The following is a 12,566-nucleotide window of genomic DNA, read 5'->3' as shown; positions in this document are numbered from 1 at the left end:
TTTCTTTTATAGATCTTTGCCTCAGTGTTCCTCAAGGAGTGGAAAATATGATGCAGTGAATGCAGGGTACCTCTATAGACGAAGTATTTTTTGTGTATATACTATAATATATATATATATATATATATAATACATATTATAATATAAATATAATATAATATATTTCATAAATTATAATATAATATATATTATATTTGATAAGATATATATATATAGCATAATAGAGATACGATGCACACACTTGAGGCAAATTTATCATCTTTGCACTACGAAACTTTTTCGCCTACAAATTTCGTTTGCGTTTTTTAAAGGAAAATAAAAAAATTAATTTTGTTATGTTTTATAAAAACATATTCATTATATAAATATATATATATATATATATATATATATATATATATATATATATATATGATATTCAGGCATATATTTATATACATTAGCATATATATTAATTTATGAAATTTCATAAACTACCGCAATAATGATGGTCTTTTACACGCATTAGCATTTATAACCACAAATACTTAAACTATTGATCATTTTGAATCAGATTTTTATGATGATTAACTTTATTAAATGGTTAAATTGAAAATTCTAAATAATTTATTAATTGTTCTAATAAATTTTCCTTTAACAAATTGAAAATCATGCCGACATGAAATTAACGCGTTAATATTGAATAGCAATAGATATCTGTACAAGTGCAATGTTTCATGTCGTTTTCAGAGCAGAGTTATTGAATCTTGGTGGTCTGTTTTGTTGAATGTTGGCAGCAGTGTTTCTGCTGGGTTCATCTTCATTCATACATAACCCAGCCATAAATCATGAAATCATTTCTATCTGAGAATTATGCTGGTTCATTTTCTGCTCAAATGGCATTTCATTGATTCAGTTTAATTGAAAAAGATTATACAAATTTCTTTCCAACTTGTTGAATATCAAATGAATAAAATCAATCAATCAATCACATGACTAGAAATATGCGTGCGCAAGTATGTGTGCGTGTTTTTGTGAGTACGTGTGTTTGTGTGTGTGTTATGTTGTGTGTGAGTGTTTCTGGGTATGAGAAAGAGAGAGAGAGATGTTTTTATGCAATACAATGTAATATTATAAATTTATAAGCTGGATGAATTTCGAAGAGAACGTAAAAATCGTAGAACTAAATTAGTCTTATTTACTGATATATATTGATATGTAAAAATGTTTACAAAATTTCGAATAGATAATACTAGTCAAAGAAGTCTGCAGGTTAAGTTTTGACTCCAAGCAGTCATTATGTATCTTAATTAATTTTCTTTTACCTGTCAAAACATCGGATGAAATAAATCTTTCCTATGATCCTCCGTTCATTTTTGTTTGAGTACAGTTAAGTTTTTACAGGCAAGGGTCAATTTTTAACGACCAGTAGCCGGGGTGCAGCTTATTTTTATTGACCCGTAGCGCCACTTTTTAAATAAAATAGCTTCTCGCAGCTTTGAGTTGATGCCAATTTTTATTTTGGAGTTTAAAAATGATAACAATAGCTAAGATCTTTCTATTTAAAAATGTTTTGATTAAATAAAATTTTAAACCTATTTTATTTTTGGTTTTGTTTTAACAAAATGTATAGCTCAAGTTTCGTTTTAATCTGTTAAAAATCCTTGCTAACGGTAGAAAAACGTTGCATTTCAAATTGCGTCCAGCTGAAGCATCAGTTATAAATTTACAATGACATGTATCTGTATTATTTCATAGAGAAAATTTAAAAGGTAAAATGTCATAGTTAAAGAGTAGTAGGTACATTGTAACACGTTTGTTAATTGAAATCCGATAAAGATTGAAATGTTCAAGAGAACTTTTGATTCATTTAATGACTGGCCAAAAGTTTGGTCAGGTTTCAATCTGATTTATTCATAGAATCTAACCTTGGTTAAAGTTTTGGGTTCGGCTTAAAATTAGCCGGATCTTTTGCTTCACTGAAACTTGAAACTTATTTCTGCTTACTGAGAAGATTCAAAAAATTTTTAAAACGGTATGGTAAGAAAAAATTGTTGGCCAATTCATTTATTGAAACAAATGAATGCTTCAAATGTTGAAACTGCTTTCTTAACACATATCATAACATTATCAGTTAAGAATACTAAGATTATTAAAAAAGATATGTAAAATTTTGAAACGGTCGACTGCCCTACCAAAAATAGTTGGAAAAGATGGAAAAGTAATTAGAGAAGAAGGTAAAGAGTTCTAAAGAAAAGGGTCAGAAAAAGCAAAAGTAGATTTAGCGTAAGTGTTTACAATATGAGTCAAAAAAAGTGAGAATATGACCGGGACGTTAATACATCTGATAAGTACATTAAAAAAACATGGATTGAAAATTGAAATTGAAATTTGTTCCTGTCAGGTTGAACCAAAGAGCCATTCATTGAAATCAACAATTAATATAAACATGTATTGCCTTCGATTTGGTAGATGTTGTTTGACTTAATCATAACAATTGATCTTGAAAATTGAAGTCTTGTTAGATCACATCAAATTTAAAATTTAGACAATAAAATTGGTTTTAATCTAGTTAAAAAAATTTTGTTTACAACTAGTTACATCAGGTAGATTGTTGTTGTTTTTCCTAATAAAATGATAAAAATCATGTATAATATTATTATGAAAATTGATAACATGAATAAAATAATTATTCATTAATGCTCCGTTGTCTCTTCTTAATTACCTTGAAACTTGTTCTAGTTTTCAGCTACTTCTTGACCTATCAATAAACTTGCTTTCCATGTAAAATTGAATCAAAGGGGCATCAATTTATAAATTTGTTTACAAATTTTTGCGGATTTTGACATCTGTCAGCCATCATATGCTTATGACACTATTTACTAAAGTTGCTGATAAAAATAATAATAATTTAAAATATTAATTTATAATAATAATACACTCGCACGCATACATACACACAAAAACAAACTCACACATCCACATCGACATTGTTTACATCTCGACACAGACACTTGAAGAACAATGAATGAAGATCATCCATCCACTTTATAACATACACTGTACCTATTTACATTCAGTATTCATTGTCTTCTCGTCTCCTCCAGTCTGCTCATCTTTAAAAGTAAACACGAATTACATAAATATATGAGGTGCACTTATGCGTTAAGTATGTGCGCGCGCGTATGTGTATCTGTGTGTATGCGCGCGTGTGTGTGTGCTTTCATGTGTGTGTGTGTGTGTGCTTATATGTGTGTGTCTTTACTTGTGTTTAGTACAAGGAGATGCTTTCACTTTTGTATTAAGTGTGTTCATACATACATACATACATACATACATACATACATACATACATACATACATACATACATACATACATACATACATACATACATACATACATACATACATACATACATACATACATACATACATACATACATACATACATACATACATACATACATACATACATACATACATACATACATACATACATACATACATACATACATACATACATACATACATACATACATACATACATACATACATACATACATACATACATACATACATACATACATACATACATACATACATACTTACACGTTCGCTCAGCTGGTTTTTAAGGTTTTTGTTGCAATAATTTCGGTTTTTCTGGTGTGGTTTTTATAGGTTGTCGTTTTTTGCCCTTTTTCGGATTAGTGTCCCGCCGTTTGGTTGGTTTTTTAACTTTTGTGGTCTCAAATTTTTAATTTTAGCTTTACCATACTTTAACAACAGCTGTGGGCTTTTACCCAGCTGCACCGTACAATGCTCATTAATATTTATTTTTGTTTTCTCTGTTTCATTCCTAGTTTTTCTTTTAATTTTTAAATTTATTTAAATTAACCTTTTTATTTTCACCACAATTTTATTTATTTTATTTTATCACTGTTCACACGGTTTTATCTACACGCTTTTGATTTTATTTCGTTGACGTAATGGCACCAATGCACGGTTTGTTTAAATCATTATAAAATAAAACCGGACGGTAAACTATATCGACATGGAGGCAAAGTGAAGGGCCAGGAATGCCCTGGTTCGTTCAAGGCAGCCGACCAGCCTCCGGCGGGTTCATCTGCTTCCGCGCGACCGCTTCTTACCGCTGCACCTGTCATCAACCCTCATGTTGCTACACGCGGTTCTTCGGCGTCGGTCTCGGAGAGTCCCTCCCAAGTGGATTTTTTTCATGTTTTTGACAGGCTGACGGTCGTTTTGAGGACTGCCCATCTGTATGATCACGTTCCCAAACCGTGCAGAGACAAGGTATCTAAAGCATTGTCGGCTTTATTGACGGCCGTTTGCGATGATCCCTGCGACGCGGCCCATTGGTGCAGGCTCCAATGTTTTTTCGCATTTGTTTTGTTCAAGCCCACCAGGGGCGGTCGCAGGACTAATCAAGCCAATTACGTTATTAAACGGTTGGCCGAATTCAGTTCGACCGAGGTCGAGATTATTGTGGCAAGCTTCAACACTGACCACAACACCTAACCGCGTAAGCACAATCCAAACAGTTGGATTAGTGCAGTAACCACTCGGATTGAACAGGGCAGTCTCTCGGCGGCCGTCAGACTTGCTTGTTCGCCCGCAGGCCTGGCGGAGAGCTCGCCTGAGACACTCGCTAAACTCAAAGCTATTCATCCCAGTGCTCCATTGAACAGGCGAGCTTTCCCCGCGCAGGAGCCGTCCAATGGTCGCGTTTCACCAGCCCAGGTGTCGACGGCTTTAAAGTCGTTTAATAATGGTTCATCGGGAGGTCTTGATGGCTTGAGGCCTCAGCACATAAAGGATTTACTTTCCGGTCCGACGCCCACCGATGAATTGTTAAATAACCTCACCCGGTTTGTAAATTTGTTGTTATCTGGGGTCTGCCCTCCCGCGGTTAGCCGTTTCTTTTTTGGGGGCCGTCTGGTGGCTTTAAACAAAAAAGATGGAGGGATCAGACCCATCGCGGTGGGGAATTTCTGGAGGAGGCTGGCCAGTAAGTGCGCTCTGGTGCTAGTGTTGGAACAGGTCAAAGACAAACTCTATCCTATCCAATTGGGCGTCGGTGTGAAAGGTGGTGCTGAGGCGGCCGTCCACGCCGTACGTGAACTGATTTCAGCACTTCCAAAACGGAGGGGATTCTTGAAGATTGATTTCAAGAACGCTTTCAACACCCTGAGAAGAGACTCAATGTTAGAGGCAGTTAAGCAACACTGTCATCAAATTTATAATTTTTGTCATTCCGCATATGGCCGAGTCTCTTCTCTTGGTTACGACGCCTGGGTGGTTGAATCGTGCGAGGGCGTACAGCAAGGCGACCCTTTGGGACCGATGCTTTTTGCTCTAACCCTTCACCCGCTGTTGACGAAGTCAATCTCGGCGTTTGTTTGTGGCTACCTGGACGATGTCAGCTTGGCCGCAGAGGGTAACATCTTAGCGGACGACTTCCTGTCGCTGAGGGTCGGCGCTTCCATCATTGGTCTTGAATTAAACACAAACAAGTGTGAACTACTTGTAAATGACACGTTTCAAACGCCACACGTGCTGGCTAATGTCCCCACAGTGCCCCATTCATCATTAAATTTTTTAGGCACTCCAATGATGGCCGGCGATCATCAGGACAGGTTTTTTAATAAAAAACTTTTTGAGCTAAGATTTGCCCTCGAACGTGTCTCTCTTCTCCCGGTCCACGACGCGCTGACAATCATCCGCGGCGCCCTCAGTTTGCCGAAATTGATGTATTTTTTGCGCACATCCAACTTTGTTAATGCGGCCATTTTGGGCGAATTTGAGGGTGCTTTGCGGGTGGCCCTCTCAGCAATTTGTAACGTCGATATTACCGACAAGGGTTGGTCTCAGGCTCAGCTGCCGGTACGATTTGGGGGACTGGGGTTACTAAGCGTGGTTCAGCTTGCACCAATTGTTTATAAATCTTCCGCATCTGCCACGCTTGACCTACAGTCTGCCCTTCTTCGGCAATTTAGTAGCCTACACTGTACTCCACCGACTCCAATCCAACCAACAGACCTTTCCCAGGGCAACATTTTGGAGGAAGCATATAAACGCACATTCAAAGAGTTGCTTTCCTCAAGCCCTGACTCGGCGACCTCAGCTCGCTTGCTGGCAGTATCCAGCGAGGCGAGTTGTGGCTGGCTGAGATCTTTGCCCAATACGTCGGTGGGTACCAGATTGGACGACGAAACGGTCAGGACAGCTATTGGCTTCCGTCTGGGGTTAGTCGATATACATGCAGGTGCGGCGCGGAGGCGGATGAACTTGGCCATCATGGTCTTGTTTGTCATTTGGGCGGAGGTCGCCAGCAGCGACATTCAGCCATAAACGATTTTGTGTGCCGACTTTTCTCCAAGGCCTCAATTCCGGTTTTAAAGGAACCGTCGGGCATTGCGGCGCACGACGGTAAACGCCCTGACGGGTGTACCTTGATCCCTTGGAGAGCCGGCAGGTGCTTGGTGTGGGACGTTACCGTTCCGGGCACCTTTGCTGAGCGCTACGTGCAGCTTACTAGCAAAGAAAGCGGTTTGGCTGCAACCAGGGCATCTGACGAGAAGATCAAAAGTACGACGGAGCTCTCCCCTCGATGGAGTTTTTACCGATTTGTATCGAGGTCCTCGGCCGCATGGACCGTAACACCTCCGGGTTTTTCAATCGAATTTGTAAAAATATCAGTATTAGGTCAGGCGATAGTAGGGAATATTTTTTTGCTATGAATAATATCTCGTGCATCCTGCAGCGGTTTTTGCGCGTCTGTGAGTTGGAAAATGTGGAGTTGAATGCCGACGGGGTTGAGTGACGTTATAGCAAATAAAATCAAATTTAGTCAGACGCTTGGCTTTTGGTGTCATTCGTCAATGATTTGGTTTTAACATACATACATACATACATACATACATACATACATACATACATACATACATACATACATACATACATACATACATACATACATACATACATACATACATACATACATACATACATACATACATACATACATACATACATACATACATACATACATACATACATACATACATACATACATACATACATACATACATACATACATACATACATACATACATACTCACATACATACATACTCACATACATACATACATGCAACCATGAAACGTATGCACCTCTAAGCAATGAAACTTTTTCATTTGCATTCATATATTGTGCTTTTTTAGTGTGTGTGTGTGTGTGTGTGTGTGTGTGCTTGTCTAATTGAGTGTGTTTGTTATTTTCCGAGTCAGATGCTTTCAAACTTCTTAACAAAATAAATGTGGTATGTATGCAGAGGTGAGAAAAGTACGATGGCCATGGTGATGATGATGATAATGGTGATGTTGGTGATGATGATGATGATGGTGAGGTTTGTTAGTGATGATTATGATTGTAATAAATTTTATGCTACTTCTGAAAACCTTTTTTTACGATAAAAACTGAAAAATATAATACTGGCCATACAATGATAATTGCAGAGTTTTTATTGTGACTATGTTGATCATCCTCATCATTATCATCATCATCATTATATCATTATCATCATCATTGTATCATTATCATCATCAATGTATCATTATCATCATCATCATCATCATTGTATCATCACCACTGTATCCTTATCATCATTGTATCATTATCAAGACCGACATAAACTTTCAATACCATTCCAAACACCTGCACATGCTAAGAAAGCAATATTATATTGTGCAGTTGGGATTTTCGAAATCTGATAAATGATCATTCCTAGTTTGATTCTGTATCTTGATTATCATTTCATCGCCACCATCCTCTACATTGTGGTTAAAAAGTAAGTATGCATTTGCAAGTTATTTAAATTACAATGTGATTACTCGTTTTTATTGAACAGTTTTTATGACTAATAATCATCACTATCAGCAACACGTTTAATTCTTTTATATCATCATCTTCTTCTTCATCACCATTATCATCATCATCTTTTTCATCTTCATCACCATTATCATCATCTTCTTCTTCTTTGTAATCTTTTTCGTCTTCTTCCTCTTCTTCATCATCCTCATCTTCTTAAACTTTTGCAGCAGCAGTACCAGCAGCTAGAGATAACAGAAAGATTGTGTGCATACAGAGCAATGCATATGTATGACTTGCATATTTGTATATATTATATAAAAAAAATATACATTTGTATGTAAATATACAAATATTCCAACATACATTTTTAGTTAGCAGTTTCTATATGCATAAGCTACTTGCATAATGCATGCAGATGCAATGTGTCTTGTGATGTTTATCAAGGAATGCACAGTGCACATGCACTCGTTAGAGTATGAAAGAATAAGTTAACTTATATGAAAGTATATGATATGAACGTTTGTTTATTCGTTTATATCAACACACACAAACAAAAACACAAACAAACACACACACACATATATAGATATAAATATATATATATATTATTGATGAAAATCCCAGCATGTTCGGCGTTAGTTAACTTCCAATTTAACTTTTCGATTTGTACCGAGATGTTAACGATTGACGGATTGTAAGTGATTGTAGGTGCAAATTGTCAGATCTTAAGTGTTCGTACGCTAGAGAATTTTCAACAATGTATCTCTTGTAACTTGTAATTAAATCGCGAATTTATTATAACGAGTTGATTGAACGTTTCAATCATCAATCTTTTCTAGACAATTCTAATCCATCCAACCCGCTCAATTCATCCATTTCTTTACCCAACTGAATCATTCAATCGATCCAAATCCAACTCCAATTCGGATAAACATGACTCAATTATGTCACAGTTGAAGTTTGACCTTCAACTTGGTTCCTCTTCAACATCTTAATGATTGCACACACGTTATGCGGAAGGAGAAGGGCAGTAAATAAATTAGAATGCAAACAGAAGTCAGATGTATAACAGTCGAACGCGCTCTTGCTAAGAAGGATTTCTTGTATGAAAACAAAATAAACACACTCACACACATTCATATAATAAAATCCACACATTCACACATACATAACCAGCATACACTTTTTTGAAATGAACCACACAAGCACACGATAATACGTAAGGGTCTACGTACAGACATCAGCGCACCGCACACGCGCCGAAGCTGAAAAACAAACACTTGAAAACTTGATCTGCAAATTTGTGATTAATTATTCCTAAATGTTTAAAAAAATCCCTTATCGAAGTCAATTAGACCAAAGACATTTTCAATGACTTGATTGAACAATCGGCCACAAAAACAACATTTCAATGCTAAAATCACTCGAATATGTGTGCATCCGCTTGAATGTACGCTCGCTGGCATTTGTGTACGTATGTATGTACAATGTACATATGTGTAATTGTATGCACCCGACATACATTTCGGTATGTATTCATTTTGTACGTACGTGCACATAGATAGGCAATGTACATTCATAAGAAGTGTCTATGGTGCCGGTAATGTAGTATGAAAAACGCATATAAGTGGATGCCAGAGTTAAGTATGACTAATCTGCTGTAGAAGATAACTTTACTGTTGTAGGCTCACATTCTATCCGCGCCTGCTTGCACGCACTGTACGTTCTTGTATATATACACCTATATACATTTGTATATATGTGTATATATTTAAATATTTTTATAAATTCAGCTTCTTCATATTATATACACTGTATGTTTATATGTGATGTAAGAAGTACAAATATAAAGAAGTACAATAGCAGCGTGGTGCGCAATATTAGCTTGCTTGTACGTCTTCCTCATCATCCTCATCATCCTCATCATCCTCATCTTCATCCTCATCTTCATCCTCATCGTCATCTTCATCTCCATCTCCATCTTCTGAAAGTTCGCTTCAGAAATTACTGCCAGTTTAGAATGAAAGTTGATTTATGTGCGCGTGTGAAGCAGACAAGCACACACACACAAGTGCCTCACATCACATATTCGAAGTACAACTAGGGCACACATACACAGACATACATACAAACACACACACACACACACACACATGCCCGTATACACATATTTATATACATCGTTGTATGTGAGATTTACATTAAGAATATTTGTTGTGTGTGTGTTGTGTGTGCGTGGTGTGTGTGCGTGTGTGTGTGTATATTTTGTATATTTCTGAATGCATACAAAAAAAACTTGGCAAAATTGTTATGTATCTTATATTGTTAACTTAACATGTGTTGTTTTCTTTTTTATTTTCAAATATTTGCGAGTTTGCAGGACTTAATTCATGAAGCACGTCTGTCTGTCTGGTGCTAAATTCATGTTTGGCTGTGTATATTGCTTTGTATGCTTAGAAATGTATGTGTTTGTTTTAATTTTGGAGTTGTTACCTGTTGTATGTTTTTTATAAAAAAAGAGAGTTCGTTTTGTACATGTATGATACATCAAGCTTTATAGCTAGATAGCGGATTTGAAAAACTCTATGAGTCACTGAATTTGAATGATGAATTGTAAAACAAAAATTACAATATGAATTACAAGATATAAATTAAGTATTACAAAATATACATTATGAATTATAGAATATAAATTATGAGTTACAAAATATGAATTGTGAATTACAAAATATGAATTGTGAATTACAGAACATGAATTATGAATTACGAAAAATAAATTATAACATCCAATGACATCACCAAATAAAATTTCTATCGACAGGTTCAGCAGATGATAAAGACTCAGTCGCCTTAAAAGATTAGGAATTTTATGTTAGCAAAAGTGATAGATGCACATTTAATTGGAATTAATCAATATGACTCTAAGTAAGCTCTGGCTTCTGAAACTTTTCAAATTTTAGTAAAGTGAAAATCTTTAAATTGATTTTGAATTTAGAATTTCAAAATTGATTTAATCGGTTTAATTTAATTGATTTAAGACAAGTTACATCTTTTGCATGTATACGCTTTGTAAACGGTAAGGTCTTAATGTAATGTAATGTCATGTAATGCTATGTGCAGTGTTGCATTGTTCACATTCGTCCAACATTTCATACTATTTTACTGATATTTCTCTCAGAAGTTTGTTTCAATCAGTTAAACTTTTTCGTCTTCTGCCATTTTTTTAAAAGTTCATCCCAGCGGTTAATGAAATGATGAACTGTAATTATTTCATTTCTTCAGCAATTAAGTTTTTTTCAAATGCGAAGAGGTCTGGCAAGAATAAAGACCAAAATAATAAAAAATGATCAAACATGGCTGTGGAAGATGCAGCACAATTCATCCTATGAAACAACGCCCGGCATTTAGAAAACAATGTTACAGATGTTTAAAACAAAACCATTTTGGTAAGATGCAAAGCCTCCAACTATTTCAAGAAATACAGCACTGTTTAATTAAATAGAACAATTTTTTATTTACTATTATGCATCCTTCATCCTTCATTCGATGTTAATTTTATTATTTATTATTATCAATGGTTTATTTGCTTTTTGTTTAAACGTTATCAACGCTATTAGCATTGTTATCATCATCACCATCATTATCACCATCATCATCATCATCATCATCGTCATCACCATCATTATCATCACCATCATCGTTGTCATCTTTCGTTCGGTGTTTGCTTCTTTACTCCGTACATTTGTTGGATTTTCTGTTCTTCTCGTTCGTTTTTCGTTATTTTCATCACTGAAGTAATTTTCAGTTGTTTTTTTTTCTCGATATTTTCTGTTTAATTTTTTCACCGCTTGGCACCGACCGACTAAACAATTTTTTACATTCTGAAGTAAGGTTTCATCATCTCTTGGTTTACCTTTCAAGAGAGTTTGTTTGCCTTCTGCTGGGTACCTCAGTTTGGTTTTTAAATTCATGGTCTCGTGTTTGTTTGTATGTGTGTGTGTGTGTGTTTTTTTTATATTAATTTTGGTGTATCTGTGTATGTTTGTGTATGTATGCATTTGTCTGTGTTTGTATGATTTGTATGTGTATGTAGGTATGTATATATGTATGTATGTGTGTATGTATGTATGTGTGTGTGTGTGTATATATGTGTTTGTATTAGTGTGTTTCTTTGTATAAGTATAATTTTGTATGGATGTTTATACAAAACATTCGCATCCATCAACTGTTTCTATTTAACGAGCGATTCAAATTATACTCGCAGCGTGCTCATAAAAATGCTTGAAGATTTTTTTTATTTTAACGTGCAAGTTGTAAAAGATAAAGTTTTAAAGGTGTATGTGTAAAAGTGCGTAAAAAATGTGTGTGCGTGTGTGTATGTGTGTGTATGTGTGTGTGTATGTGTGTGTGTGTATGTGTGTGTGTATGTGTGTGTGTGTATGTGTGTGTGCGTATGCGGGTGTACATGAGTGTTTGTGTTTCGATTGGAACGTCGAACTGAACCTTTATGAGTTCCAGGCCGACGTGAATGGATGAATGATGGCAAACAGCTGTGCATGTACTTCCATCCAAAGATGCCTCTATTTTTTCCGTGTGTTTGTACGTAGGTGTGTTTTTATGTTTGTTTATTTGTTTGTCTGTTTGTTTGTATGTTTGTTTGTCTGTCTGTTTGTATGTTTGTTTGTATGTTTATCTTT

General features: G+C 35.5%; 1 protein-coding gene across 1 annotated transcript; it reads left to right on the top strand.

The window, feature by feature from the left end:
* Nucleotides 1-3,965: 3,965 nt before the first annotated feature.
* Nucleotides 3,966-8,864, top strand: HELRODRAFT_164431 (hypothetical protein; the record flags this gene model as incomplete). Its single annotated transcript, XM_009029372.1, has 5 exons — nucleotides 3,966-3,981; nucleotides 4,037-4,445; nucleotides 4,539-4,905; nucleotides 6,399-6,713; nucleotides 8,709-8,864. The coding sequence occupies 5 exons, from the start codon at nucleotides 3,966-3,968 to the stop codon at nucleotides 8,862-8,864; spliced, it is 1,263 nt and encodes a 420-aa protein (XP_009027620.1).
* Nucleotides 8,865-12,566: the final 3,702 nt, after the last annotated feature.

The sequence above is a fragment of the Helobdella robusta genome (assembly GCF_000326865.2).
Source record: "Helobdella robusta unplaced genomic scaffold HELROscaffold_6, whole genome shotgun sequence".
In the NCBI taxonomy this organism is placed as follows: domain Eukaryota; kingdom Metazoa; phylum Annelida; class Clitellata; order Rhynchobdellida; family Glossiphoniidae; genus Helobdella; species Helobdella robusta.
This window is presented reverse-complemented; position numbering and strand designations above follow the sequence as displayed.